The following is a 25,862-nucleotide window of genomic DNA, read 5'->3' as shown; positions in this document are numbered from 1 at the left end:
AACTAACAGGTATTTGCCATTAGAAGCCGCTGCCACCACCATCACCACCACCGCCAACGCCACCATCACCGCCACCGCCAACACCACCAACCCCGTCGCCACCACCATCACCGCCGCCAGCGCACTTGTTTGGAGATAGGGGCGAACTTACCGCACGCAGGAATAAGACAACGGACAATCGACGGCAGAACCCTTGAGTGGGCTTGGCAGAGTTCATCGAGTGATTTTATATCGCCGAGTTGACGAAGTTAGGAACCCTCTACAGCCGCTTGCGAGTCTGCCTGAGACATGGCTGGTGATGCTCGTACGTTAAATTCGCGATCGATGTTGGAACTCGGTCTGCACGGGTGCTGATAAGAAATAAAAGGGGAGGCAGGGTGCCGAGTAAACTTGCAGGCTGGATAAATAAACCTCTGAAACTCGGCGGGATACCTGCCAGGCAGATAATGACGTAATGAGAGTAGTGTTGGATTTTACATTCAGACCGAAAAAATATGAAGTGTTGTGTTCTGTTCAATGTCTCCCCTCCTCTGGCTATGCCAGAGGTGCAGGTTTTATACATATGAGTGGTGGCGAGCTGTGTGGCAATTTTGGCTCACATCAGCTGAATAATCTAGTATTTATCATCCACTAGAAGATTCCATATGGTGAATTCAACAAGTAGCCTGGTGAGCCTTGTGCAGCAATGTTGGACACTGTTTTATGCATGTTGGGGGCACGGAAGCAACCTGGTACCCTGTATCTGTAGTAGAGATGGGCCAGCGCGGCCAAGGCAAGCATCGACGCCAGTCCCATGTACGGCAGCCCAAGCCACGGCCACCAAGCCGCATCCCTGTTACAAGCAGCTGAGCAAGTTTCATACCGCGATCCCATAACCTCGGCGATGCTGATTTAAGAGTACAGCTGGTGGTGTGCTGCGCGTCGACAAACGTCTTGGCGAGAGACCGGCACAGCGACGGGAGACCGGCACAGCGACGGGAGACCGGACCCCAACGTATTCAGAGCGAGGCCGGCTATCACAAAGGAGACGGTGGGCCCGGCCAGAAGCAGCGCGCCGACGGCCAGAAACAGCCAAGTTTAGGAGCCCCCGTCTTGGTGGGCGAACGTTCTTAGATGCACACCGTGTCGACCCAGCCGTAAATGTAACCATCTCTCAGAGCCGCCCACAGAGCGCTTAATCTTGGCATGTCCCCTTCTATGCCTCTGTCGCGATATGTCGGCCACGTCCTGGTGACACAATCCGTCCGGACTCCATGTGAGGGACAAAATGGCGTGTGGGGGGAGTTCCGCTGTCAGGAATGGACCTGCTAATTTCAGGGTGTACATGTTGATGAGACGCATTGCTCTAGAGCAGTGGAGAGACAAAAATTGAGAATTCGGAACCCAAAGTTGAGAATTCGGAAAGGACCAACTAGGGACGGTGGGGTTGACTTGGTGGTGCCTGCCGTGGAACGGAAATGCCTCATACTCACAGGCTCCAGGCCATTTTAGGGTTGGGGAAAGGACGAAAGGCGGAGTTTTCTCGTCGTCATGTAGGTAAGGAAGGTATGTTGCACTAGGCACGGAGTAGCCTGTTGCGAAAAAGAAGAAACAAGTCCTGTCAGACTGTCGGAACATGGTTAGGCCAAAATAAAGGTAACGCTCCCCACGCTCACCATAACACAACAGTCAATTTTACCCGGCTGTTATTTAGTCTTCCGTTATTTAGTCTTCCACCAAAGGTCCTCGCCCAGTTCCCGCGGGAAACCTCGGCTAGAAAGCCGCGAAAATTAGGCACGTCTCGTAACCACCCCACCAACCCAAAAGAAAGAGTCTGCCCTTCATCACGACCATTGCAAATCCTGGTACTCCCTCGCCGCAACCAGCATAAGCTTATTGGCATCCAGCTTCTCCCCCGGCATGACGATGGGTCCGTAGTACACGTTCAAGAACTTGTCGATTCCCTTCCAGGGGTCGCCGCCCAGCGAACTGTTGCCCACCGGGTACGCCGTCTTCTCGTTCATGGCGTGCGTGAGCTTGCCCAGCACGGCCGGGTCGGCGATGGCGCGGCTAGCATAGCACGCGGCGTAGATCTGGTTGGTGCGCCCGCGGATGGCTGGGAGCAAGCTGATATCCACGACAAAGTCGAGCTTCTTGCCTTTGCCCGCGTTGTAGATCTTGAACTTGCCCGTGTTCTCGTTCTGGGCGAACAGGAACACGCTCTTGTCCCAGTCGCTGTAGCGGAACAGGATGGTTAGCGTCTTCATGTCGCCCCGGTAGGTCTGGGGGAGGCTCTCGTAGACATTGCGCATGTTCAGCGTGAGCGTGTTCGCGCTCGTGTCCACCAGGTTGGCGATCTGCACCGTCACGTTGAGGTTGGCGAAGCAGGCGCCGAGGATTTGGAGAGACATGGTGTCGGTTGAGAGGGTGTTCAAGATATGTTCAAGGAATGATGTTTGTATCAGAGGGTTTATTGTTCTGACTTTTCATTAGACAATAAACACTTGAGTCTGGCGTTGAAAGGCGCGCTCCGTCTTATACTCGCTTGTTCGTATCGGTGCCTATCGCATCCCCATCACTTTGTGGCCGGCCGAGATAGGATCATGAGCCCTATGGCGTGGCAGGCACCTAACTATTCGGACACCCTATTTCCCAAAGAAGTATTCGTTCCGCAATGACGATGTTGGGTTGGGCGTTTCGCGCTGGGGGGCGAAGTTGGTGGAGTGGTCGGTGGTAAGATTTGCTCGGCTGTGCGATTTGCGACCTATCGTAGGCGGTTGCGGCAGAAGGCGGTTGCGGCAGAGAGCGGATGACCCGGTAATGGACGGGAATGGAGTAACCTCAGCTCAACCAATGCGTTCTCGTCTTGTCTCGGGCATTTCAGCTGTCTGCGCGGGGTCTGGCGCCTCCATTGCGGGCGGCCTGCCCTCGGGCAAAGATCAGGCAATAAATCAGCTGACACCTCGTTTTCTTGCCCATTGCTAAATGGCAAAACCGCGCCGAGCACGACAAGATTGCTGCTAAGTTGACACAACAAGATTGCTGCTAAGTTGACAAATATAGCGACACTTTGAGCTTCGATCCTTCCCTCCTTAACACCAAACCTAACTACCCAAAATCGTCGTGCAGGTTTTGCGCCAGATACGCTAATCGGTACCAGGAGGATGCGATCAAAGCAACTCCATCAGGGTCTTGTATTCCAGTTCCTTGGGCCAAGGGATGCCCCCTTTTGACGGGGGGTGGTACTTTGCTTCCTCAGTGATGTTACCGCCTCCCATTGCCGATATGGGAATGATATAGCGGCCTCTGGTTTGAGTTAGAAGCAAGCAGAGGTGAAATTGGACTGTAGTCGCTTACTGTGCCTGTTTGAGAGCGATATTGTCGAAGGAACCCAATGTCACCGCAATGACCCATTCCGACCAGTTCACTAGGTCCCTACACTTGGGGTCAGTGCGTGTTGGGATGGAATGCGGTGATGTGGGTACGCGTACATCTTATTGAGGGCGATGAGTAGTTTCTCCTTGGGAGCCAGCCCGCTAGTGATGAGCTCGGCTAGTTTAGAGCCGGACTCCTTGCCGTGGTCTGGGCTGGCGATATCTACAACCCAGATCAGAATTTCTGGCGTGTTAGTGTCTGTAGAGACATGTCAATTAGCCCGCTCCAAAAGGGTTAGAGAAGCAGTTTGTTATTCGCTTCTTTCTTGTTGATCAGAGTCGCTCACTTTCAACTACCACTGAACCGGACGGGGCATTGAACGTCTTTGGAATGTTGTTCTCCTCAAAGTGCAGCACAATATCTGTATATTGCCGGCCGGTCTTGGCTTCTAACAGCCCCGGTTTGTTCGGATCGATGCCACCCTGTAAAGATCAGTTACTGATCGGCGTTTGCGGGCAGTGACCGCTTACCCCCCGGGAGATCAGATTGCCGACCAGCGTCTTCTTCCCCGCGCCGTCCATGCCCAGCACCGCCAGAGTTTTGGACATGATAACCTATTATGCTAATCAAAGGCCAAACTTAGAGGAAATGGTTAAGAGGCAGGTGGAGGCGTTTGGTTGATGAGGTGGGGTAGAGGGAGTTGGGGCAGATAGAATTATCAATAGGAGATCCCCACCTGGCCTTTGCAACTGATTTCCGTGCAACCCGCCCATCCGAGAGCCGTGTCGAGGAAGAGTCATAGAATCGGCCCGAAGCTACTATTACACCGTGCCAACCCAAAGTCTCGTTGCTGTGGGAGCCGTCCAGCTGCACTGTATATTTCAGGGCTTATACCCCCTGGAGTCCGCAACTCGAACCGTTTTGGGAGATGTCTAATCTTTTCTTGACATCTTTAATACACCGCTAATTTCAGCTATCCTCTGGACGCTATCTAGCCTAGAGAGGTTCCCTTTCCGCATTCCAGCAATTTTTGTCGTTACAAATACACACCTTGCCTCGTCGCCCTGGTAACTAACTGCCCGATACCGACACCCGAGTCGATGCGCCAAACGCGCTCTGCTTGACGTCAGCGAACTCGACAGCGGCACGGTGCCGTCCCCCGCTGCTGCTGTCAAAAACAGCATTCTTCTTCGCCGCGTCGCGCAGCCCCGCCAGCTCGTACATGGAAATGATGCGGCACGCCATGACGGACGCCATGTAGCGGCCCAGGACGGTAAGAGCGTCGAGCGGGCCGATGAAGGTGGTGCTGGAGAAGATGGCGGTGCCGAACAGGATGTGCACGATAGTGCCCATTGACAGCAGCCACGCCATTAGCACGAAGAGCCGCGACTCGGGGAACACGTCGAACCGCACGTCCGTCTTGGCCGACGACAGCTCAAACTCGGACCTCAACCACGCGCCCGGCAGCCGAAGCAGCAGCGACCCCACGGCCCTCAGCCTCTGCCCGAAGGAAGCGTGGCGGCCCGACATGGCGTCCTCGCTCGGCCACAGGAGCCTCCTCACCCATTGCCGCGCGGAAATGTTGCGGCCCGTGGCGTCCTCGCCTGGTCCGAGTCGCCGCAGCCGCATGCGCAGCGTCAGCACGGCACCAACGTGAACCAAGAAGCTCAGAGACCCCCAGAGCATGGGCGCAAAGATGAAGTCGGACCAGAAGATGCCTGTTTGCGATTTGCTGTCAGTTGGCAACTTGGGAGGTTGTACTTGGGAGGTTGTACTTGGGAGGTTGTACTTGGGAGGTTGACCGGAGAGCTCACATATTGTTTTGATGCCAAGATCCTTGCAGACGACTACGATATTGGTGACGGCAGCTAGGGCTAGGAGATACTCGCCCGCGATGATGGCGGCGCGGATGGGGCCGCACGGGGCAGGCTGTTGCAGCCGCAAAGGGTGGTCAGCCAGGATCTGGCTGGGGTCCGGGTACTTGAAGGCCCGTTCGAAGTAGACGGAGCTCGTGCCCAAGGACAGGAGCAGGAACAGCAGCGGCCGTCGGCCTACCAGCAAGAAGGTGGCCGTCTCGTCCGTGCCCGGCCCTATCAGCGAGAGGATGGTCGGCATGACGCCGAGCAGGACCTGCGACGTCGCCATCTGGCCCTTAAGGTACTCGCTGATGTTGGCCAGGATGCACTGCACCACGGGCTGGGTCAAGGCGCTCAGGGTCCCGCCGCCGCCGACCCGGTCGATCTCGGTGTAGTTCTTGACGCCGGCGCGGTACTTGGCCAGCTGGTCGCTGCAGTTGGCGTGCAGCGTGTAGTCGAAGATCCATCCGAATTGCGGGTACCACTGCTGGAACTGGTTCGTGTACGTGGACGCCTGCGCAGCTGGGATCGAGAGGCCGAGGACCGTCGCCAAGACGAGATAGTAGTGTAAGGCAGACATTTTGGTAGACTGTCGCGATAGCCCCTCACTCATGGGCACGTAGCGACGTCTACACAAAGCTTGGGAAGAGTTACGTCGAGCTGCAAAGAAAGACAAAGCTCGGCCAGGATCAAAGCTAGGTATTAAGGGCGCAGAGACGTGACAGCACCAAGCTTGACCGTGCCGCAACAAGCATTCAGCTTTTCTTTTCTTCGCCCCTAACGGGCGCGCCGACATGGAAATGCCGTCTTCTCATTGCTGGCCTTGTCCTGCCGACTAGACCTCGCGCTCTGTTGCCATTTCTGTGCGTCTCGAGGGGCGGGAAATGGAAGTTTCATTGGGTGTAAACCATTCCACACGTTTCAGCCAGCGCCACAAGTCAGCCAGCTGGCCTTGGCGGAAGCCCTCGTAAATATCTCATACCTCAAAATCACACCCCCGTCCCCCAGAATCCTCACCATAGCTGGAAGTGGTGAGCCAACCGTCCTCCTTTTGTTGCGTGAGGTGGTGAGTGAGAATGACCGGGGAAAGTGGCGATGGTACGTCTTGTTGACTCATTGCCTCATTACTCTTCCACGCACGCCAAAGGCCGGGTAGAGGGCGTCGGCTTGGACTTGCTCAACCTTGCCCGATCACAAAGTCACACGAGACAAGGCCGTGGTCCGATATCTGCTGAAAGCGATGCAGTAAACTATCGAGCTTGCGCCTTCAGCCAAGAGCCTGACAAAAGCTCTTTTACAGCCATGCGGCGTTCTGGCAGCCACTGGAGCATTTTCCGCGTCGGCTGCATGAATTGCTCCCTGCCTTCTTTGCCCCCCAGTGTCGTTTCACTGTCTTCGAGCAACCGAGCGAAATTAACCAAGAACTCTGGCTTCTCCTATTGAGGACATGTTATTAATATGCCCTCTCTTAATTTGCCTCGACGTCTCAAAATAGTCAGCACTTAAACATGCAATGTAACTCAGATAGTGTAGCTTCCTGTTCTAATTACCACATTTCTCCTATTCTCACAACGTCGTGAGTACCTTCGGGGCCCGCATTTTCCTCTGTGGGGATTTCTACCCTGTCTCCATCAGCGAAACTTTGAGAATCTTTCAAAGATTCGGCACCTTCGGTCTCATTGAAACGATCATCATTGTCGGGAACTCTGGAATCTTCAGATCGAGTCGAACCTCCAGACTGTGTCGAATGCTCAGACTCTACCCAATCCTCGCCAAATTCTTGGTTCAGGGGTGTGATATGGTCCGGTACTTTCCAAATATCATTGATCCCACGCGCGTCCAGTGGGAGATTATATACATTCTGTCACGCGCACTCATAGGGCAACGGAAATGAAGCATTTGGTGCAGGGAGGTAAGGCTTGAATTGTCTGAAAATGTCTGCCTTTTTTTCTTCTTTGGGAGGGCCAAAAGTCTCTCTTTTATAGTTATGAATAGTGGCAAAGTCTAGTGGCCAAGAATCAAGTGGCAGCTTCTAGGTCCTTCTTTTGCCCACTAATCCTTTTTGGCCCACTAATCCTTATTATCGTGACATATTCTCTGGTCAGCTTTGAAGCCCGGATACAGTCCATAGTAAAAAGGGATAGAAATTCCACTTCTCAGTCAAGCCTACCCATTTCCTGTCTTCTGACCCTTTAGTTGGCGCATGTTCATTTTTGCCATTAATAGCCGTGAGGGTCTTTGGCCATGACTCTTTCAACATGCGTTTCCAATCTTCTGCGACCTTGCGCTCGCCTTCAGAGAGACTGGCTGGGTGAAGTCTAAGAAATCGGTGACTGGATGATGCCTTGAAGACAGGCAAAACCAGCCGCAAACTTTCAAATGGAGACTGGTGTCTGAGGGAGGATTGACAGGATCCAGGCTACTGCGTTAATTTAGTGATGTAGCTTTAGCTGGGCAGGAGCAGACATCCATAAGTTGTTCCAAGTACGTGCAGATTGACGAGGGAATTTGTTGTTGGAACAGAGTTTAGAGGGTTGGCTTCTTGTTTCGTTATTCGTGGCGACCGGTCTGGGTTTGTCGGAACCATGGTAATGGCAGGCGATTTGGAGACCTCAAAAAGGGATTTGGTATTGTCATCGAATTGGCATTCGCTTTCATGTTGTCTTCCGTTTCTGGTGCTTGAAGATGGCTTGATCGGCGCGATCTTGCTTTGCTCTAGATCGATGATACGAGTGCCGGTGGTGTTGAGTTCTCGCGCGAGACTCGCCAGTGTGGCGATCTCCTGCGCTTGAGAGGCATCCTCCGATATGCCCGAAGCTGAACCGCTCTCGGAATCCATGAATGGCCACGACTGAAGTTATGGCGGGATTGTGGAAGCTGCTCCTCGAAACACGGAATGAAAGATGACAAAGAAACGAAGAAGTGAAAGGTTCTGCTGGTTTCCCAGAGTTTGGAAGGCGGAGGGAAGGTCGATGGTACAGTCTGCAAGCGGCTTTCCAGCATTTGATGGACGCTGACTTGAAAGCGAGCCATTCTCCTTGTTTTGAGCTCGCGCGCCAAAGTTTCCCCCTTGGTTCGAGGCTTTGGAATCTGCCTTTCGAAATCGATGCATCTGAATGCATGTCTCAGGTCCCAGGGAGCAGGAAGATGCTCCGCTGACTTTCAAGGGGAATCACGTTCGTGCGATGAATTGCCCCGAGTCTTCGTCTTCATTTGCTGACACTGCAGCAGACTGCGTGACCGTACAAGTGCTCAAACCAGGGCCGTAAGGCGTGCGTTCCGCAAGGCAATGACTCTTCGGAAAGGTTAGGCAGACAAGGCAGACACTCCGGGCCCGTTATCCGCCGGCTCGTTATCCGCCGATTCTGAATTGTTTCACCGTGCCCTCTGACTCTTTGACTGGAAGCTGGATGTGTGCCACGTGCCGCAACAAAACGCAATATAGATGTTGAGAAACAAGATGCCCCCAGAGCAGAGTGAAAGTGTATGTCGGGTTGCAATCGGTACGCCGACGTCTATCTGATCTGCCCTTTTCGCTCCCGTCCACGTCTGTCTGAGCTGCCCTTTTCGCTCCAGTCCACGTCACCCGATCCGATTTGGCCGATCGAGGCACGGGACGTGCGATCTGCACGACGCACGAGGGACGCTTCCCCCACAAACGAACGTGGAGAACCAGGGCGACTATCCATTGCAGAATTGGAGTTCTCGCGTGTCTGGTCGGGAATGGACAAGATGAATTAGGCGAAGACGCGGGGGCAGTGATGCCCGCCGAAAGGGCGAGTATACTTAGATTGGCGGCCGTCACGTTGCGTCTGCGTCGTCTGCCCGAGATGGAAGGTGGCACACGGGCCAGACCTATTTCCTGGCCTGTGGGAAAAAGATGTTTCCGGGCGGAAGGGTGGTTGGTTTGATTGGGCCTGGATAATAATATATTGGCCCGGCTACAGAGACAAAGAAGCTGCCGCCTCCTCGTCTCTCTCCTCCCCCGCGCCGCAACGCACGTATGTACGTACTGGACGAGGAACCAGTTTAAAACCCCGTACCACCACCGACGTGGACCGCTGCGGTTTCCCGTCGCGCGAGGGTTCGGTGTCTCGGCATCGCACACGCCCCCCCGCCCCCCCGCCCCCCACAACACAACATGAACTTCGGACTGATTATTCGGCTGGTGGCCATTGTCTTGTTTGCCTTCTTTGGCGTCGGTTTTGGGACCGGCAGCACTGTTCTCGACCTCTCCGCGCAGAGATGGACGCTGTCTAGCCTGCCGCTGAACATCTCGGTTCGCGGCAGGGTGCCGTCCCACGTGCACCTGGACCTGTTTGAGGAGCGAGTCATTGGAGATCCGTAAGCCCCCGTCCTGGTAGGCAGGTTCGGAATCAGGAGGGCTGATTCTTCAAACACATAGCTACTATGGGCTGAACGATTTCAACCTGCGATGGATTGTGTGGAATGACTGGAACTACACGACCAAGATCAGCGGACTGTGAGACCTCACGTCACTTACCCGACGATTCTTGTTTACAGCCCCTGCGGCACACATCTGACCCTACACAGGCAGCCAAGCAAGACGGCCAGCACGTTCCTGCTCTTCAACGGGCTCGACACGTTCAGCAACATCTCGCTCTGCGGGCAGCACGTCGCCGTCACGGACAACCAGTTCCGGCAGTACTTCTTCAACGTCACAGACATGCTAGCCCGCTGCAACAACAGCACATCACGGCCCGAGCTGAACGTGCTGTTCCCGAGCGTGCCCGTCGCGGCGAACGGCATCGCCAGCCAGCCGGGCCAGGAGACGTGGCCGCAGTACGTGCAGATCCTGTTCGAGTTCGCCAACCGGCATTTTGTGCGCAAGGAGCAGTCGGATTTCGGCTGGGACTGGGGCCCCGGGTTCGTGCCGACGGGGATATGGCAGAAGGCGTGGCTCGTGTCGCTCGAGCCCGGCGAGGTGCACGTCCGCAACACGCTGCTCGACGTCTACCGCGTGGGACAGCTGCCGAACCTGCCGCCCGACCAGACGCAGGACTGGGTGCTCAACGCCAGCGTGGACGTCCTCAATGTCGTCCCGGCCGGCTCGTTCCTGAACTACACCATTGCGGACGCGGCGACGGGGGAGATGGTGAGCGCTGGCTCGCTATCGAACATCACCAACCCCGGCGATGTCATTGGCGGGACCACGGTGCTCGACCAGGCGGCGTACAAGCTCTGGTGGCCGGCAGGCCTGGGCGCGCAGAACCTCTACACGGTCACAATTGACATCATCTCGCCCTCTGGCAAGATCTTGGCGTCCGTGTCCAAGAGAACTGGGTTCAGGACCATCTTGCTCGACATGGCCGAGGTGACAGACGACGAGATAGACCAGGGCATTGCTCCCGGCAGCCACTGTGAGCGGCACTGACGCGTGCACACAACCCTCCGGGAGCTGACACGTGGCAGGGAACTTCGAGATCAATGGCAACCCGTTCTACGTCAAAGGCAGCAACTTCATCCCGCCCGACGCCTTCTGGCCGCGCGTGACGCCGGCCAAGGTCAGGCAGCTCTTCGCGGCGGCCGTCGACGGCAACCAGAACATGCTGCGTGTGTGGGCCAGCGGGGCGTATTCGCCCGACTTCATGTACGACCTGGCCGACGAGATGGGGCTGCTGCTGTGGAGCGAGTTCGAGTTCGGCGACGCGCTGTACCCGATCGCGCCGGGCTTTCTGGAGAACTGCCGGCTCGAGGCCAACTACCAGGTGCGGCGGATCAACCACCACCCGTCGCTTGCGCTGTGGGCGGGCGGCAACGAGCTCGAGAACCTCGAGCTGGGGATCCTGGTCAACTACACGGCGGAAGACCAGTTCGAGCGGTACCGGGACGAGTACGAGATGCTGTTCCTCGAGACCCTGCTGCCGGCCGTGTTCGGCAACAGCCACAGCATCACGTACATGCCGTCCAGCACCAACAACGGGGCGACGCTGAACTTCAGCAGCCCGATCCCGGTCAAGGAGAGATACTTCAACCTCACTAGCGGCTCCATCTACGGGAACACGGACTACTATAACTACGTGGCGTCGCAGGCGTTCAACCTGTCGGCATATCCCGTGGGCCGTCTGTCGACCGAGTTCGGGTTCCATAGCATGCCGAGCGTGGCGAGCTGGCGCAACGTGCTGCCCGCCGACGAGCTGCGCTTCAACAGCACGACCGTCATGCTGCGCAACCACCACCCGCCGGCGCGGGGGCTCGACACGGCTAACTTTTACAACAGCTCCGTGGGCCAGGGGGAGATGACCATAGCCGTGCAGCAGCACTACCCGGCGCCCAACAAGACGGACGCGGTCGGCAACTTCTCGGCGTGGAGCTGGTCCACTCAAGTCTTCCAGGCCGACTTCTACCGCAGCCAGATCCAGTTCTACCGCGTGGGCAGCGGGCAGCCGAACCGGCAGCTGGGGAGTCTGTACTGGCAGCTTGAAGATATCTGGCAGGCGCCGACGTGGGCCGGCATCGAGTACGAGGGCCGGTGGAAGGTGCTGCACAACGTTGCCAAGGACATCTACCAGCCGGTGGTCCTCGCGCCGCTGTGGAACCTGACGTCTGGTCTGCTGCACGTGTACGCGGTGAGCGACCTGTGGACCGAGGTCACAGGCACGGCGACGATATCGTGGGTTGACTGGTCGGGCAACGTGTTGCCGGGAATCGCGACGGAGGGCAACAACGTGACACTGCCTGGACGGCCTCACACGGTGGTGCCGTTCACTATTGGAGGACTCAATACTACGCTGCTGACGACCGTCAACATCACGTCGCAGTTTTCGCCGCCGCCCAACTCGACGCAGCTGCTCCAGCGACCTGGTGTTGCCAGCGGGGCGAACAACGCCAGCAACGCCCTGTTGGTCGCCACGCTGACGGCAACCGGGACGCCCGTCAACACAAACGCGACCAAGACGTATACGCATACCAGCTACTGGACGCCAACTCCACTTAGCAGTGCGGCGCTGGTAGACCCAGGCCTGGCTGTGAACCACGACAAGGTTAGAGACCAGTTTGTTGTCACGGCGAAGACGGGGACTAGCGTGTGGACGTGGCTGAGTGCCAGCCTGGACGACGACGTTGTTGTGAACTTTGATGTCAACGCGTTCCTGCTGCTGAAGGGCCAGGCCAAGAGGGTCAACTACACGGTGCTGAGCGGCGGGGCTGAAGGCTGGCGCGAGAGAGTGACGGTCCTCAGCATGTGGAACAACACGCTGGCTTCGTAGCGCCTTCTTGGCTACTACTGAGGTCGCCCGTCTCGAAGTGCTGTAATTAGCCTATCTTGTTAAGTATATCCACGCTCTCGGATTCCTGAATATGGGCTGCGCGGCCTCGAGTGTCTCGTGCCTACCTACTCTCCATCCCCCGAGACACATCCATCTTTCCATATTCCCGAGATCAGCAACCGACTCTTGGCAAAACTCGCTGCATCGTAGACCTCGGAGAAGGGTGCGGGGTAGGTGACTAGTGGGTCGCTGCAGGCGGTCCGCCCTAGAAGGCAGCGGCTTCTACCGAGAGATAAGCCGGTTGGCATCCATCCGACAACTCTAATCGGCTCTCCAACACGGCTGTCGCTCACGATGAGGAGGCATTGGCAATGGCAGAGGCTTTGCGCTCCCGACAGCTCTCGGCAAGACAATCCTGTCGAGAGTGCCGGTCCCAGTTCAGGGACCGGCGACGAGCAAGGCAACAGGGCGGATGGCGCCGACGACGGCGAAACCATGACGCAAGGGGTGCTGCGCAAGATTGACAGGCGCCTGATCCCCCTTTTGTTCGTCACGTACATGCTAAACTTCATGGACAAGACGATACTCTCCAGCGCGTCCGTGTTTGGGCTGCCAGAAGACACGGTACGCATCCACTAACCGCTGGCCACTAGCCACTGGCCACTGGCCGCAGTATGTATTTGGCCTCGCTGACCAGAACGGCCAGGGACTGCACGGCCAGGAATACAGCTGGGTGTCGTCCATCTTCTACTTCGGCTACTTGGCCTGGTCGTACCCGACGACGCTGCTCATCGCACGCCTTCCGCCCGCCAAGTACATGGGCAGTAACACGCTGTTCTGGGGAGCCGTGGTGGCACTGACTGCGGCGTGCACAGACTACGACGGTTTGCTCTCGGTGCGCTTCTTGCTGGGTGTGGCTGAGGCGACCGTCACGCCCACCTTTGTGTTCGTGACGTCGACTTGGTACACCCGGGACGAGATGCCTGTCCGCACCGGCATCTAGTTCTCAGGAAATTCCTTTGGCGGCGTGGTGGCGAGCCTTCTTGCTTTTGGCATCGGCCACATACACGACAGTGTCGGCCCGTGGCGTTGGATGTTCATCATCCTCGGCGGGGCCACGTTCCTTTGGGCCTTTGTCCTGCTAAGGTTGCTTCCCGACTCCATCTCGTCTGCCAGCTTCCTCACCCCGGCGGAGCGCCAGTTCGCCAGTGACCGGGCTGTCGTTGCCGGCACTGGCCGCACCGAGGGGGCGCGATGGCGCCGGGAGCAGGTCGTGGAATGCCTGGTAGACCCCAAGACGTGGTTCTTGCTGGCGCTCGAGCTGCTGACGCAGATTCCCAACGGGGGCACGCAGAACTTTGCAAACCTCGTCATCAAGTCCTTCGGCTTCAGCAGCCTGCAGTCGACGCTCATCAACATCCCGTACTCGATGCTCTCGGCTGCCGCCATCGCCGGGACGGGGTACCTCGCAGGCCGATACCGCCAGGCCAACTGCCTGCTGCTCGCAGCCGCGGTCCTGCCCTGCGTGGTGGGCAGCGCCCTGATCTACGCGCGCGACAGCACGTCCAGGGGCGTGCAGATGCTCGGGTACTTTTTGCTCTCGGCGGGGCCGGCCGCCATGCCGCTCGCCTTGTCGCTTGTCCAGGTCAACTACCGCGGCGTAACCAAGAAGATGACGGCGACGGCACTGCTGTTCGTGGCGTACTGCGCAGGCAACATTGCGGGTCCCCAGCTCTTTCGCAGCAGCGAAGCCCCATTGTACGCGACGGCGTTCCGGACCATCATGGTGTGCTATGCTCTCGTCGTCGTCTTGGCTCTGGCCCTACGCGTCTATCTCAAGTGGGTGAACGCGAGAAGGGCCGGCGAGGAGGGTTTCGTGGGCAGCGCTGGCGTTGCGGGTGCTGTAGCGGGGGGGAAGGATTTCGGCGTCGGCCGGAGCGTGGCTGCCATTGTCGCGCAGGCTGAGCCGAGTTCTCAGGCTTACGAGGATGTGACGGATTGGAAAGCGGCCGGATTCAGATACAGATATTAGGGGGACCAAGGGGCAAGAACGGAGCTACCAGTCAGTCTAGGAGCACCGTGTCAGTCCAGGAGCTACCGTGTTCTAGCAAAAATTTAGAAAGTTGGTGGAATAAAACCTTCGCGTTCCACTTCCTGATCTGGACGATAGTGGACCCGTCCCGAGGCGCCCCTTCCAATCACAACGGGAGCCACCCCAATGGTTCAGGGCGCCACGCCGCCGGGCCATCCACTAAATTTAATTTCTTGGTGACCCCGCTCCCCTGTGGGTCCTCGAGCTCTTCGTCATTTAGTGTGCACGTGTAGTTCCTAGATTCGAGACAAGAATTCAGGATAGCAATTGCGGCCTCCGCAGCTTCATGTAAAGGATGCGCTCAATGTCCCGGAAAATGGAGATGCCGCTAGCATGAGACCCCGAATTTGAAGTCTTTCTCTTGTCCTTGCCCTCCAGGAATTCGGGTGGGTTTAAGAGTGTGATCTATTTCCTGGAAAGTGGCTCGGAAGGCTAGCGCCAGAAATGACGGTACCTCGAAGAAAGTGGGCTACGGATTAATATTTTTACCGAAGTCACTCTTACCTTGTACCCTTCATTTTATTGTTAAGGAATTCTGGGATTTGAAAAGCTCGGAAAGAGTCACGTGGTGTGCACCCTTTCCTATTAGTCCAAAAAATTTAAGCGAGCAAAAATGGCTCATGGGGGAGCCAGAATTTTCCCGGGCCAAAATAGGTCCGGAATCTTTCTGGGCCTCTTTTTGGCGTACGTCTTTACCGAGAGCGCCCGTACTCCAAAAAGCCAACAAGAATTGGGGTTAAATTCGCAGAGGGTACCCCACCCTAGGAGGGTGGCTCTAATAGCCGCGTACTGTCATTTCTGGGGATAGATTTCCGGGTGGTTTTTCGGGAAAAAGATCACACTCTAAGCAACAGGGATGGTTGCACTAAGCTCCAACTCCTTGGCACGAGCTGCCTTGGCTGCTTTGAGGCGGCAGCTGCCCGGAATTGTGCTGATTTGATTTGCCAGACAACCGAAGATATTGCGTGTTGCTGGGTGGGGTGCTGTGTTTGTTACGTGCAGTGCTTGTTACGTGCTGTGCTTGTTACTTAAACATCAATTGCAGGGGCGGGTTCAGCAAGTGCCAGATCGTCGATCGGACGGAAACAACCTCCCCTTTATGTCGCAAATATTTCTCGCCGTTGTTCCAACCCACCTCCGGTTCTCTTCAAATCCCCAAAGCCAGAGCTGAAAACTCGAAGCAGAACAACCGCGTCCTGCCTGCCACGTTTCTTATCTGAGAAGCCAGCCTGCGGAGAAGCCCCAGGAGAATATCCACCCGCCCACTCCTTAGCGGCGCCGTGGTAAATTGACGTGCCTGGTTCCCCCCTTGTTCCTGGGCAAGCCGCTCCCAGCGGGCGGCGCTAGATGGCGCTATTGCCATCGTGTATGGAGCCCAGGGGTAGTAGCGCGGCTGTGTCCAAGAACCAGACCGCCGATCTCTTCTGCCCTGCCCTGGTAACGTGCCCCCCCGGGGTGGATGCCGGGAGCAGGAATAATCGGGGGCTTGGCTGTAGTCGCTGTTTTCGCATCGCGCTGGCTTTGGGCTTTGGCTTCACCTCGTCGCTTTTCCCTCTTTCGGCTTCAGCTCTTTGCAGCAGCCCAGTCACTCGTTTTTTGTTGGTCTTGTCTTTCTGTTGGTCTTGTCTTTCTGTCGCTCTTTCAACAACAACAACAACAACAACAACAACAGCAACAACAACAACATGGTCTTCACCAGGAAAAGGCAGGGCGCGTTGGCGCTGCTGCAGGCTGTTGCAATGTTCGCAATCTCGGGCGTGGCCGCCAGAAGCTCCCGATGCCGTCCGGCTTGCTCCCCCGACGATCCCGTCGTCGCCCTCCTCGGCTCCAACGACGGCTCGCTCTCCTTCTGCAGCGAGTTCCTCGCCCTCCCGGTGTCCACAGTTGGCGCCACTGTGACGCCTACCGTGTGAGTCAGGTGTCTGCCCAGACAGCCAATCCGCGAGGTCGGCGCGAGCAGCAGAATCTAACATCGAATTGTTGTTGCATGCCGGCAGTGTGACGACGGTCACCGAGACGAGCTATGTGACCGAGGCCGTCACCGAGACCGACGCCACGACCACCGTCACTGTTCCGGCCCCGACTGTCCCAGTCGCGACCATTAGTCCCGTCAAGCGTGGACAGGCTGCCCGGCAGTCCGTCGCCTATCCGACCTGGCTGCCCACCACCTATCTCGAGCGGCGCGTGTCGTCGGCCTGCGCCTGCCTCAGCGTGCCCCAGTCGGTGACCACAAGCACCGCGACCGCCGACGCGGCAGCGACACAGACCGAGGCCGCGACCGTGACGGAGACGACGACGACGACGCTGCACGCGACAGCCACGGCTACCGCCACGGCGGCGCCCCTCGCCGTCAAGCGCAGCGCCAAGATCGAGATCCTGCGCAAGTCCACGCTGGACAACGTAGGGTGGCTGTACTACAGCTCGGGGCCCGCGATCGGCACCGCGGCGCAGGCCGCCACCGTCAGCTTCACGCTCGACGCCGACGCGACGGCCGGCTCGCAGGTCCGCATCACCATGGACGACTTTGCGCCCTTGGCGCTGGGTTTCGTCAAGGACAGCAACGCGGCTAATGTCATCGAGCTCGAGAACGGCTAGTTCGTCGCCGCCGGCCCAGTCTCTGTCTTTCATCGTTCCAGCCTCGCTGACTGCATGTCTAGTGGTTCCGTCGCGATCATCGAGCCCAGTACGTAACCGCATTCATGCCTCAAGCTGGTTGACGTCATATGGGTCGTTTCTTTTGGTTGTCGTTGCTGACCGTTTTATTAGCTCCGCCCGGATCTGCCCCCGCCTACGTGACCCCGGCCAGCAAACGCGAGTCCGATATTGTGAGCCCGTTCCCCATCTTCTTCACTCGGATCAGTACACTAATGTTTCGCTGTGCAGTGGACCGTTGACACTGTAACCAAAATGATCGGCTGGAACTGGATCACCACGAGCGGAGCCCGTATGTCTTCTTTTTTTCCCTCTCCTCGTCCTTGTTTCCCTCTTGGTCACTCTCTTGGTGTGAGAATGACCCCCACAGCTGATATGCCGAGCAACTTCAAGCCGCCACCATCCATCTTTACCGTGTCGGTGGCCGTCTCTACCCCGTCGGAAATGTTGCCGCGTTCAATTCAGCCACGGGCGGCGCGAGCTCGTCCAATTACGAGGTTTTGCTGCGCTTCAGCTTGGTGTAACAGCCTTGAGGGGTCTCTAGTAGTTGTGTACGGATACATCGATGCCCTGGTGCTTAGGCATCTAGACATTGAGATTGTTAGCTTGAGTCTTGATTATGTCAATTGTACCGTTCATGTCCATCAACTTCACTGTCTGCAGAAGGCCGACTGGCTGCCAAATCTGTAACAGGGGCCCGAGTACGACACTGGGAAAGACACTTGTTATAATCATGCAGCTGAATTCAAATGCCACGAGCCCGAGTTTTCATCCCGGCCACCAGGTCTTACCGTCGTCTCTATGCGCCCCGTGTCTCCCTCATTCGTCAGTTGTTTCCAGGGTATCCCTTCTCGCGAGCTGAAACGACCCGGTCTTGGCACCGTCCCCCTTCTGCCGCTTCGCCCTGATTCTAGTGAGGCTGTTCTCGAACTCCCGCCTGGACGCGAGAACCGTCTCGACGTGCGCGACGGACAGCTTGACATTGTTGAAGCGCGCCAGCGTCCGGGCCGTGCTCACGCAGTTGGCGATCTCTCTACCATTCAGCTCGTCGCGCAGGAACTGGTCGACGTCCTCTTCAATGTCGATCTCGCTGTCGCCGGGGGCAACGGCGCCGAGGTACTGGGACCAGATGCTGCGGCGCATGTCGATGGTAGGCGGCAGGTACTCGAGCGCCAGGTGGATGCGCGACTTCATGGCCTTGTCGAACACGACGACGCGGTTCGACGTCAGGAACACAATGCCCGAGAAGTACTCGAGGTGCTTGAGGAACACGGCCACGAGCGCGTTATGCTCCGTGGCCACGCCCGCCGCCTCAGACCGCCCCTCTAGAAACACATCGGCCTCATCCAGCAGGACTACGGCCTTCCAAATGGTCGCGTACTGCAGCACCTGTTTTAGGCGCCGCTCGAAGCGAGACGGAATGTCGTCCCGGTTTAGCTCCCCTATCGTCGCCGTAAGCAGCGCCCTTTTGGTTGCCTCGGCGGCGGATTCTGGGTAGAGGTTCGTCGTGTGTTGGTTAGCATTGATACGGGTAGTGGATTTTGAGAGAAGTTTCGAGGCGTTCGCTTACCTGCAGTCAGGGTCTTGCCGCTTCCCGGGCTGCCGTGGAGGAGCATCACGAGGCCTTTCCCCTTCTGCTTCGCTTCGTCTCGCGCCTGGTCCTTGAAGTCGTGGCACAGTACTAGCGCTTTGAGCAGTGACTTGCGCTCCCGCGACAGGACCATGGTGTCCAGGGCGGATTCGTTCCAGCTGATCTCGGAAATGCCATCAATGTAGAACCGGCACCAGTCTTTCAGAGCGAGAGAATAGCCATACAGGTACGGCGGGCACAGCATGCGCTCTAACCTGCTGTGCGCGTCGTTCGCGCTCACCGAAACGCCTTCGAGGTAGTTTTCCTCCTTGAACGTCTTTTGGTCGAGGACAATGCGCCCAGTCTCCTGATACCAAAAATTAATACCTCTTCAGACCGGACGAGACGATATTAATTGACGGCAAGATTTCTCATACGAACCGTATAGGGCAGCCAGACACCAGCAAAGCTCTCCATATCCGGGTCATAAAACCCATAGGGAGGGTCTTTGAGGTACCTGGCAAGGCCGTTGTATGCCTTCACCAGGACCCCGTTCATTGCGAGGTACCGTTCGCCTCTTTCGGCGAGCCGATCCTGCAGCGCCTCCCCATCCGGGTACCAGTCCAACGGATACACGGGCAGACTGGTGATGCCGCAGGGATTTTCGGCAGCAAACAAGCGCTTCTGCCGAATCTGGAAGACGCGGGTGGTTTGGCCGTGGTTCTGCCCGTCGTAGTCGGTGTATCTGCAATGAACCTCGACGTACTTGCCTATACGGCTGCTCTCTTCGTAGGCCGTTTTCTCCAAGCGCAATATCCATTGGTGTCCATCCACCTCGGCATAGACTAGGGAGCCAGGCCGGAAGATTGTCCACAGGGTGGAGAAGCCGATAGAGCCAGCCTTCAGCATCGACTCGACGCGCTCTTTGCTCGGGCCCAGGTCGGCTTGCATGAAGCCGAGCAGGAGCTTCAGGTGCATGCGCGCCTCGTCACTCAGGTCGTCTCTCTCCGTGGCAGCGTGCAGCTCGTCCCAGTAGTGGAACAGCAGCTGGAAGGGCGACTCCATCTGGAAGGCAACATTGAAGTCGGCGGGCACGGCTGGGTAGTACTTGACCGTGGACCCCAGGATGGAGAGCAGATGTGGAGAGTTGATCTGTAGCGTGGCCTTCTCTAGCGCGTTCTTGTCGTCAAAGTTTCTCTCAAGCACCAGCGCGTATGCGCCATTGGTGTCAGCCGCCAGGTTCTTCAGGCCATACTTGACGTCGGTCCCCTTCGTACGGACAGTGCGGATTTGGACCTCGCATTGCTGTCCTCGGCTGGCCATGTTGGAGGTACAGAAAGTGAAGGGATGAGCTTGGCTATGGTAAGCTGTCAAGTGTCTCGCTGTGGGAGGAAACTCGCTGTGGGAGGAAACTTACGGCGAAGAACGAAATGATATGACGGTATATCGGTGCGATTCTGAATGCGGGGACAAGGTGAGCATTCTTAGCCCTTGGGCTATTGGGCTACTATCTCTGCCTTACCAAGCTCGAGCATGGATTAACTGCTATTGGTAAGCGCTGGTGCATGAAAATGGCCCCCACGGGCATGTCGTGGTGAGCTGCGAGTGGCTGCCGCCCTTGGCGGCGGCCTCTGCCGCGTCTGCCTCAGTGCCGATGGGTGCGGGGGTTCGCCGCAAATCCCACTGTCGTATGAGCCCGAGCACTTTATGCAGCCACATGTAGCCAGCGTTCACCTCAGCGTCAAAAGTCGAGCGTTCACCTCGGCGTCAAAAGTCGAGGGCATGGAGTTTTCTTCCTCACTTACCTAACCCAGTTTCACAAGTCGCGACTCGCTACTCGACGTACAAACACCGTGCCCGCGTGAGATACTAGGCCGAAATGGCCGCGCCTGTCGTCACCTCGGACGCCCCGTTTGCTCGTGCCCTGCGGGAGTGGGTGGCGGACCTGAAGGAGAGCGAGGACAAGAAAAGCCCGTTCTACGAAAAGGTGCTGGCAGCCGGCCCCGAGGATGACGGGTCCGAGCCTTTCAATGCCCGCGACCCCCAAGTCTGCTCAAAGCGTCTCTCCGAGTTCATCGAGAAGCTGCAGCAGACGCGGCGCGACGAGAGCAAATATCTCCGCCTCTGCGCCCGGCTCGAGCCCTTTGTCGACGGCATCACGCGCCTGATCAAGATATTCGGCACGCTTGCCCAGGCTGCGCCGTTCGAGGTCGGCATCGCCTTTGCCGGGGCGCAGCTCGTCCTGCAGCTCGCCAGCCAGCATGTGTCGGTGTTCAACAAGATGGTAGACATCATGGTTGAAATCGAGAGACAGCTGCGCTGCTACGACAAGTTCTCGGTCGCCTTTTCGGATTCGGCCGATGTCCACAGCCTCCTGCTCGAGGCTTACAAGACCATCATAAGCTTCTGGCATAGGGCATCCCAGATTTTGAGCCGCAGTTGTAGGCGTTCCTGAGGTTGGCCCTGTTGCAGCGAGAACACAAGGAGCTGATATTCAGTGACAACAAAGCCTTCCGAATTGCCGTCTCCACGCTGATCAAGCCCCTTGATGCCGAGTGGAAGAATTGCCTCGAGAAGCTGCAGAGAAACTCGCAGGCCGTCCTAGCGCTTACCCAGGCAACCACGGCTGTCGAGTCGAGGCAGAACCAAGAATGTGAGTGAACAGTCTGCCCTACCGGTGCCTTACCGGTGCCTTACCGGTGCCTTACCGGTGCCTTACCGGCATGTTTCATAGAAAGCTCACATACGACTAAAGTGGACTTGACCAAGAAAGTCGCAAAGTGGATCTTGGCAGGAGAAGACGCTGCGAAGCTGCTCTTCCGCCGCGACCTGGCTGAGAGTCGCTCGATCCGCCACGAGGGAACGTGCAGCTGGATCTTTAACCAGCCTAGTTTAAAGACGTGGTTCGGCGCGAACAGCAATGCCGTCGCGTGGTATACCGCCCCCCCGGGGTCAGGCAAGACAGTCCTGTCGGCTGCCGTGGCACAGTATGTCGAGGAAAAGGGAAAGGGGCTGCTCATCTACTACCGGTTTTCCTTTGACGACAGCGCCCGAAGGATGCCCATCAACGCTCTGCGGTCCATCGCCCTGCAGCTGCGCACCGCCATGGGCAAAGTTCCCGAAGAGGTGATGGAAATCTTTAACAGTGAGATGCAGCGCCATGCATATCGACTACAGGACACCGAGATCGCAGCAAATGTTGTCGAAGGCTTCCTCAAACAAGTGCCCCGCATCCATATTGTTATTGACGGGCTGGACGAGTGCTCAGACATTCAGGGCGCGCTCCGCTTGTTCAGTCGGCTCGCGGGCTTCGAGAACTACGGGATAGCGAAATGGTTCTTCACCAGCCGCGACGAGCCAGTGATACAGGCCGCGATGGGGAAGATGCAAGCCACTGAGCTGCGCCCGGCGAAAGGGACTGTCATGAGCGATATCACGACATTCCTCGACGCGAACAGCGCAAACTTGGCTGTGAGAAAGTGCAAAGACTGCGTCGAATACTGGACCGCGGCATCCCAGGAGAACTTTCTTTACTCCCGACTCATGCTTCAGCTGCTCTGCGGCGACGGCGTCACCTGCAGCGATGAGATCCACGAGGAGCTCCGACGGTTTCCGCCGGGGCTGTCGGGATGCTACACTCGGTGTCTGGACAGCCTCACCCGAAGGAAGGATACCGAGCGCGAGCTTGCAAGGTACGCAACTCCCTTTGTCGTCCGGATTCGGCGAACGCGGCCGTGACCTTTACTAACCCCTCGGGTCGTGAAATGCAGACGTATGTTCGTGTTCCTAGTGTTTGCCGCCAAGCCTCTAACGGTGAACGAGCTGCGTAATGCGCTGGCTATCCGTATGGAACCGGGCTTCGACGATCACCAGCCGGGCCGAGTACCGAGTCTTGAACTCATCAAGCTGCTCGGCGGGTCCCTCATCCGAATCGAGCATGAGGGCTCAGACGCGGGTCCTTTGGTCAAGTTTGTGCACAAGTCTGTGGTTGACTTTTTCAAGGAAGACCCATCAAGGCTAGGAATCCCAGCAGGAAGAGCCGACCTCGGGAATTTCTTCACCAGCAGGAAAGAAGGCGACCTGCTGCTCGGGAGGTACTGCTTGAAATATTTGCAGTTCCGACGGTACCAAACTGACGTCGACATGCCGGCCGTCCTTGCCAACAACAACGAGCATGCGTTTCTCAAATACGCGGCTGCTTTCTGGTTTCAACATCTCGGCGAAGTCGAGCACGACCAAGAGCTCTTCTCCGAGGTACGGTCGTTCCTCCGAAGCCAAGCATTCCGAACCTGCCTTAGCGTGCAAGTCCATGTGCGGCCGCACCTTTTTGCCCGATACACGGGAATAGGAGGCGGCAGCATATTTTCGCTGGGCCTCGAGGCGGGAGACTTGAGCAAGGACGACAACATCACCGATCCGCTTCCGCACTGGGTCGAACTCTATAAGCCTGATGGTCAAGACATCTCCAGGGCGCTCTATGATTTCATCAAGGACTGGCACGAGGTGCTAGTGCTGCACCCCGAAGCCCGAAATCAGTGCCAGCTGGGCCAGGCGGCCAAACTGGTGTTCCCGGGGCTTGCGTCAACAATGTCGAAGGGCATCCGGGTTTCAATTATCAAGCTGCCGCCTGGGGCGCATAAGGCAGCAATGTCGAGCGTGTATTTCAATAAGTCAAAAGCATCCGCCCGTGTGACGTACGAAGGCAGCAGTAAAACAGCTGCACAGTGGCACGACGCTCCGATATCGAGCGGAGAGCCGTCGGCGAGTGGGCAAATTGCGTTCGCTCCGCCCGCAGCAGGCCAGACAAAGGATAGGAAACGACTAATTCGATTTACCGAGGCGGCAAACCAGCCAGCCACACCCCCCACGGCGTGGTCGATTGATTTATCTGACCTCGTGGTGGAACGGTCTGAAGGAGGGGTAGAGTCTGAGGCGTTGCATGCACCAAAGTCGTTCCACATCGAAGGGACCAAGTCGGGCAGGACCGAATGGGGCCTGTTGAAAGAGTCTACTCCGGTGCTTTCCGGCTGTGGACCAGCAGTGGCGTTCCACTTTCGGAATACGACCCTGGACGACATGAGGAAGCAGGAGACGGACTCGGGGTACGATTCAGCTTCCGACACGGACGCGGACTCTGACTCGGGCTGGAGCAGCAACTCGGAGAGCGATTCCGGAGAGGCCAGCGACTCTGAAGAGCAGACCCCCCAGCAGAAGCCCAAGTCCAATGCATCCGACTGCCTCGTGATATGTTGCCACGGCGAGAAGCCGGTCTGGATTCCGTGGGACAACCAATCGAACAGCCAGACCTTGGTTTCTTGTGCTTTTCACCCCCGTGAAAAGCTTGCCGTGTTCTCTCGCCGCCTCGGCGAATTAGAGCTTGTCGATATGGCCAACGGCGAGATCTCCCGTCTGGCTATCGAAGACCCTGCCGTAGCCGGCGCGTCGGCATCTGTCATCTTAAGAGGTGCGTAGCCACTGTTATTAGAAATCTCCCTATTAAATGGCCTGACCAATTATCACTGACCAATTATCACTGACCATGCACAGAACTTCGATTTTCTCCGTGTGGCCAGTTCCTCCGCAGCCTGCTCGTCTTGATTGACGACAACGCCGATGTCGGGTCGACGTGCCAAGTCCTCCTGTCCATCTTCGAATTTGACGGCCAGAGCAGAGACGCCGGCTTGTTGTCGAGGTGCGCTGCGGTTCAGCGCGTGACGTACAAGTTCAGGGCCTCGACCGAGAGGCTCCGGGCGCCTTTCATTCTGTCGCACTGGGACGTCGACATGCTGTATTTGTGTCTCCCGCTGCTTTCCTGTAGCCCCAAAGTCGTGCGGATCGATGTCGCACTTGCTCGCCACAACACATCGGAAGATGTGACATATGCCCAGACACTAACAAGTCCCGTCTTCTTCCCGAATTCGACTGCTTCTCGGAATCCAAGACTGCTCTATCGCTCTTCGCCGATGGACAGCAAAGATATTATGCTTTTGGCCCTCGATGGGGTTTTCCATGGAGAGGGCCTAGGAGACGACGGAAACAGTTACCCGCCGGTGGTCATGGAGTGGAAGATCAGCAAGAAAGACGGGTGGAAGGCGTGGGATGAAGAAACAGATGGCCAGGAGTCCGCGCTTGCTGAAGATCTTCGAACATATTCGCAACTCCGCGGAACCTTTGTCAGCGCTGAGAAAAGATTCACCGTCGTTGTGCGCAGTGGGCTGGACTGGACAAAGAAGGCTTTTCTTTCGTGTGTATAATTAAACTAAACACAAGCCAAACAGTCTGGGTTGGAATCGGAGGCCGTTAGTTACAATTAAAGTTTATGGTCAGATAGGTCAGGTACCCAGGTAAACAGGTATTTGCCTCAACGGCAAATTTCAGGCGGCTGGGAGGCTAAGAAGCTAGCCCGGCGTGTTGCGAGAGCCAGAACACCGGGACCCCACAGTTTAGCCCGGCGTGTTGCGAGAGCCAGAACATGGGGACTCCACAGTTTAGCCCAGCGCTCCTTCCCATCTACGGGGAACGGTAGACTACCCGGTGATGCTACCTTAGACCTAGGCAAGTGCGGATAATAACCGTGGACGGCCATAGGGCTGCATTCTTTCTTTTACCCAACCGCTCCTTCCTTCAAAAAGTTCTCCGAACTCAACCCTGCAATTTCCTCGCGAGGCGGTCCTCCTTGGCTCCCAACCGAGCAAGTCGACGGGTTGGGCCAAGATGGCCGCCCATAGCATCGGGCCTCTTGGCAGCGACCGTCGCCCTGCAGTCATAAATGCCGACCCGAGAGCATAGGTGGAGACAAGCCAGCTCAGGAACCAAGCAATTATCCTGTGGCCCGCCTACGGCCTATGAGCATGAAACTTTTTACCTCGGCGCCATAAATTTGGGCCGTGGACTGCAATCAATTCTTGCGAATGCCCAGGAGCTCTACCTCTCTAGAGTTGCATCGGGTCAGGCACGCTTCTGCACCGACTTTTCCGGCTGCTTGCAGAAATGAGAAATGCCTAGGGCCGGGCCAATCCCCGAATTGGGCGTGTTACACGACTTTTGCAACTCCTTTTCGAACCATGGATCGTTTCCATGAGCCGTCCCGCCCCAATTGAAATTTCCCA

The 25,862-nt window shown here is 57.0% G+C and overlaps 9 protein-coding genes across 9 annotated transcripts; 4 read left to right on the top strand and 5 right to left on the bottom strand.

Annotated features, from left to right (window-relative positions):
* Positions 1-819: 819 nt before the first annotated feature.
* On the bottom strand, positions 820-1,833 carry B0T26DRAFT_143106 (uncharacterized protein). Its single transcript, XM_060433414.1, has one exon. It carries the CDS (start codon positions 1,615-1,617, stop codon positions 1,078-1,080), a length of 540 nt encoding a protein of 179 aa, XP_060300566.1. The 5' UTR covers positions 1,618-1,833; the 3' UTR covers positions 820-1,077.
* On the bottom strand, positions 1,721-2,626 carry B0T26DRAFT_143091 (uncharacterized protein). Its single transcript, XM_060433413.1, has 2 exons — positions 2,521-2,626; positions 1,721-2,457 (listed from the first exon to the last, which is right to left on the bottom strand). Exon 2 carries the CDS (start codon positions 2,388-2,390, stop codon positions 1,824-1,826), a length of 567 nt encoding a protein of 188 aa, XP_060300565.1. The 5' UTR covers positions 2,391-2,457; positions 2,521-2,626; the 3' UTR covers positions 1,721-1,823.
* A 533-nt stretch (positions 2,627-3,159) lies between these two features.
* B0T26DRAFT_143082 (uncharacterized protein) lies at positions 3,160-4,112 on the bottom strand. Its single transcript, XM_060433412.1, has 4 exons — positions 3,885-4,112; positions 3,701-3,836; positions 3,337-3,612; positions 3,160-3,285 (listed from the first exon to the last, which is right to left on the bottom strand). Exons 1-3 carry the CDS (start codon positions 3,960-3,962, stop codon positions 3,407-3,409), a joined length of 420 nt encoding a protein of 139 aa, XP_060300564.1. The 5' UTR covers positions 3,963-4,112; the 3' UTR covers positions 3,160-3,285; positions 3,337-3,406.
* Positions 4,113-4,425: 313 nt separating this feature from the next.
* Positions 4,426-5,790, bottom strand: B0T26DRAFT_637215 (uncharacterized protein; the record flags this gene model as incomplete). Its single annotated transcript, XM_060436907.1, has 3 exons — positions 4,426-4,794; positions 4,918-5,072; positions 5,169-5,790. The coding sequence occupies 3 exons, from the start codon at positions 5,788-5,790 to the stop codon at positions 4,426-4,428; spliced, it is 1,146 nt and encodes a 381-aa protein (XP_060300563.1).
* A 3,549-nt stretch (positions 5,791-9,339) lies between these two features.
* B0T26DRAFT_847463 (glycoside hydrolase family 2 protein) lies at positions 9,340-12,713 on the top strand. The gene is made up of 5 exons (XM_060447607.1): positions 9,340-9,554; positions 9,616-9,693; positions 9,786-10,591; positions 10,644-11,899; positions 12,029-12,713. Exons 1-5 carry the CDS (start codon positions 9,352-9,354, stop codon positions 12,437-12,439), a joined length of 2,754 nt encoding a protein of 917 aa, XP_060300562.1. The 5' UTR covers positions 9,340-9,351; the 3' UTR covers positions 12,440-12,713.
* Positions 12,714-12,718: 5 nt separating this feature from the next.
* On the top strand, positions 12,719-14,597 carry B0T26DRAFT_809974 (putative allantoate permease). The gene is made up of 4 exons (XM_060447262.1): positions 12,719-13,063; positions 13,146-13,441; positions 13,478-14,315; positions 14,400-14,597. Exons 1-4 carry the CDS (start codon positions 12,794-12,796, stop codon positions 14,469-14,471), a joined length of 1,476 nt encoding a protein of 491 aa, XP_060300561.1. The 5' UTR covers positions 12,719-12,793; the 3' UTR covers positions 14,472-14,597.
* A 1,619-nt stretch (positions 14,598-16,216) lies between these two features.
* On the top strand, positions 16,217-17,707 carry B0T26DRAFT_638146 (uncharacterized protein; the record flags this gene model as incomplete). The annotated part of the gene is made up of 6 exons (XM_060437002.1): positions 16,217-16,440; positions 16,529-17,125; positions 17,189-17,214; positions 17,298-17,356; positions 17,415-17,475; positions 17,577-17,707. 6 exons carry the CDS (start codon positions 16,217-16,219, stop codon positions 17,705-17,707), a joined length of 1,098 nt encoding a protein of 365 aa, XP_060300560.1.
* Positions 17,577-20,243, bottom strand: B0T26DRAFT_695427 (P-loop containing nucleoside triphosphate hydrolase protein). Its single transcript, XM_060441295.1, has 5 exons — positions 20,171-20,243; positions 19,195-20,105; positions 18,754-19,120; positions 17,975-18,673; positions 17,577-17,892 (listed from the first exon to the last, which is right to left on the bottom strand). The coding sequence occupies exons 2-4, from the start codon at positions 20,074-20,076 to the stop codon at positions 18,003-18,005; spliced, it is 1,920 nt and encodes a 639-aa protein (XP_060300559.1). The 5' UTR covers positions 20,077-20,105; positions 20,171-20,243; the 3' UTR covers positions 17,577-17,892; positions 17,975-18,002.
* A 181-nt stretch (positions 20,244-20,424) lies between these two features.
* Positions 20,425-25,252, top strand: B0T26DRAFT_695426 (uncharacterized protein). The gene is made up of 5 exons (XM_060441294.1): positions 20,425-21,194; positions 21,263-21,406; positions 21,509-22,445; positions 22,524-24,217; positions 24,301-25,252. Exons 1-5 carry the CDS (start codon positions 20,633-20,635, stop codon positions 25,005-25,007), a joined length of 4,044 nt encoding a protein of 1,347 aa, XP_060300558.1. The 5' UTR covers positions 20,425-20,632; the 3' UTR covers positions 25,008-25,252.
* Positions 25,253-25,862: the final 610 nt, after the last annotated feature.

The sequence above is a fragment of the Lasiosphaeria miniovina genome (genome assembly GCF_030549165.1).
Source record: "Lasiosphaeria miniovina strain SMH2392-1A chromosome Unknown B0T26scaffold_2, whole genome shotgun sequence".
Taxonomy (NCBI): domain Eukaryota; kingdom Fungi; phylum Ascomycota; class Sordariomycetes; order Sordariales; family Lasiosphaeriaceae; genus Lasiosphaeria; species Lasiosphaeria miniovina.
This window is presented reverse-complemented; position numbering and strand designations above follow the sequence as displayed.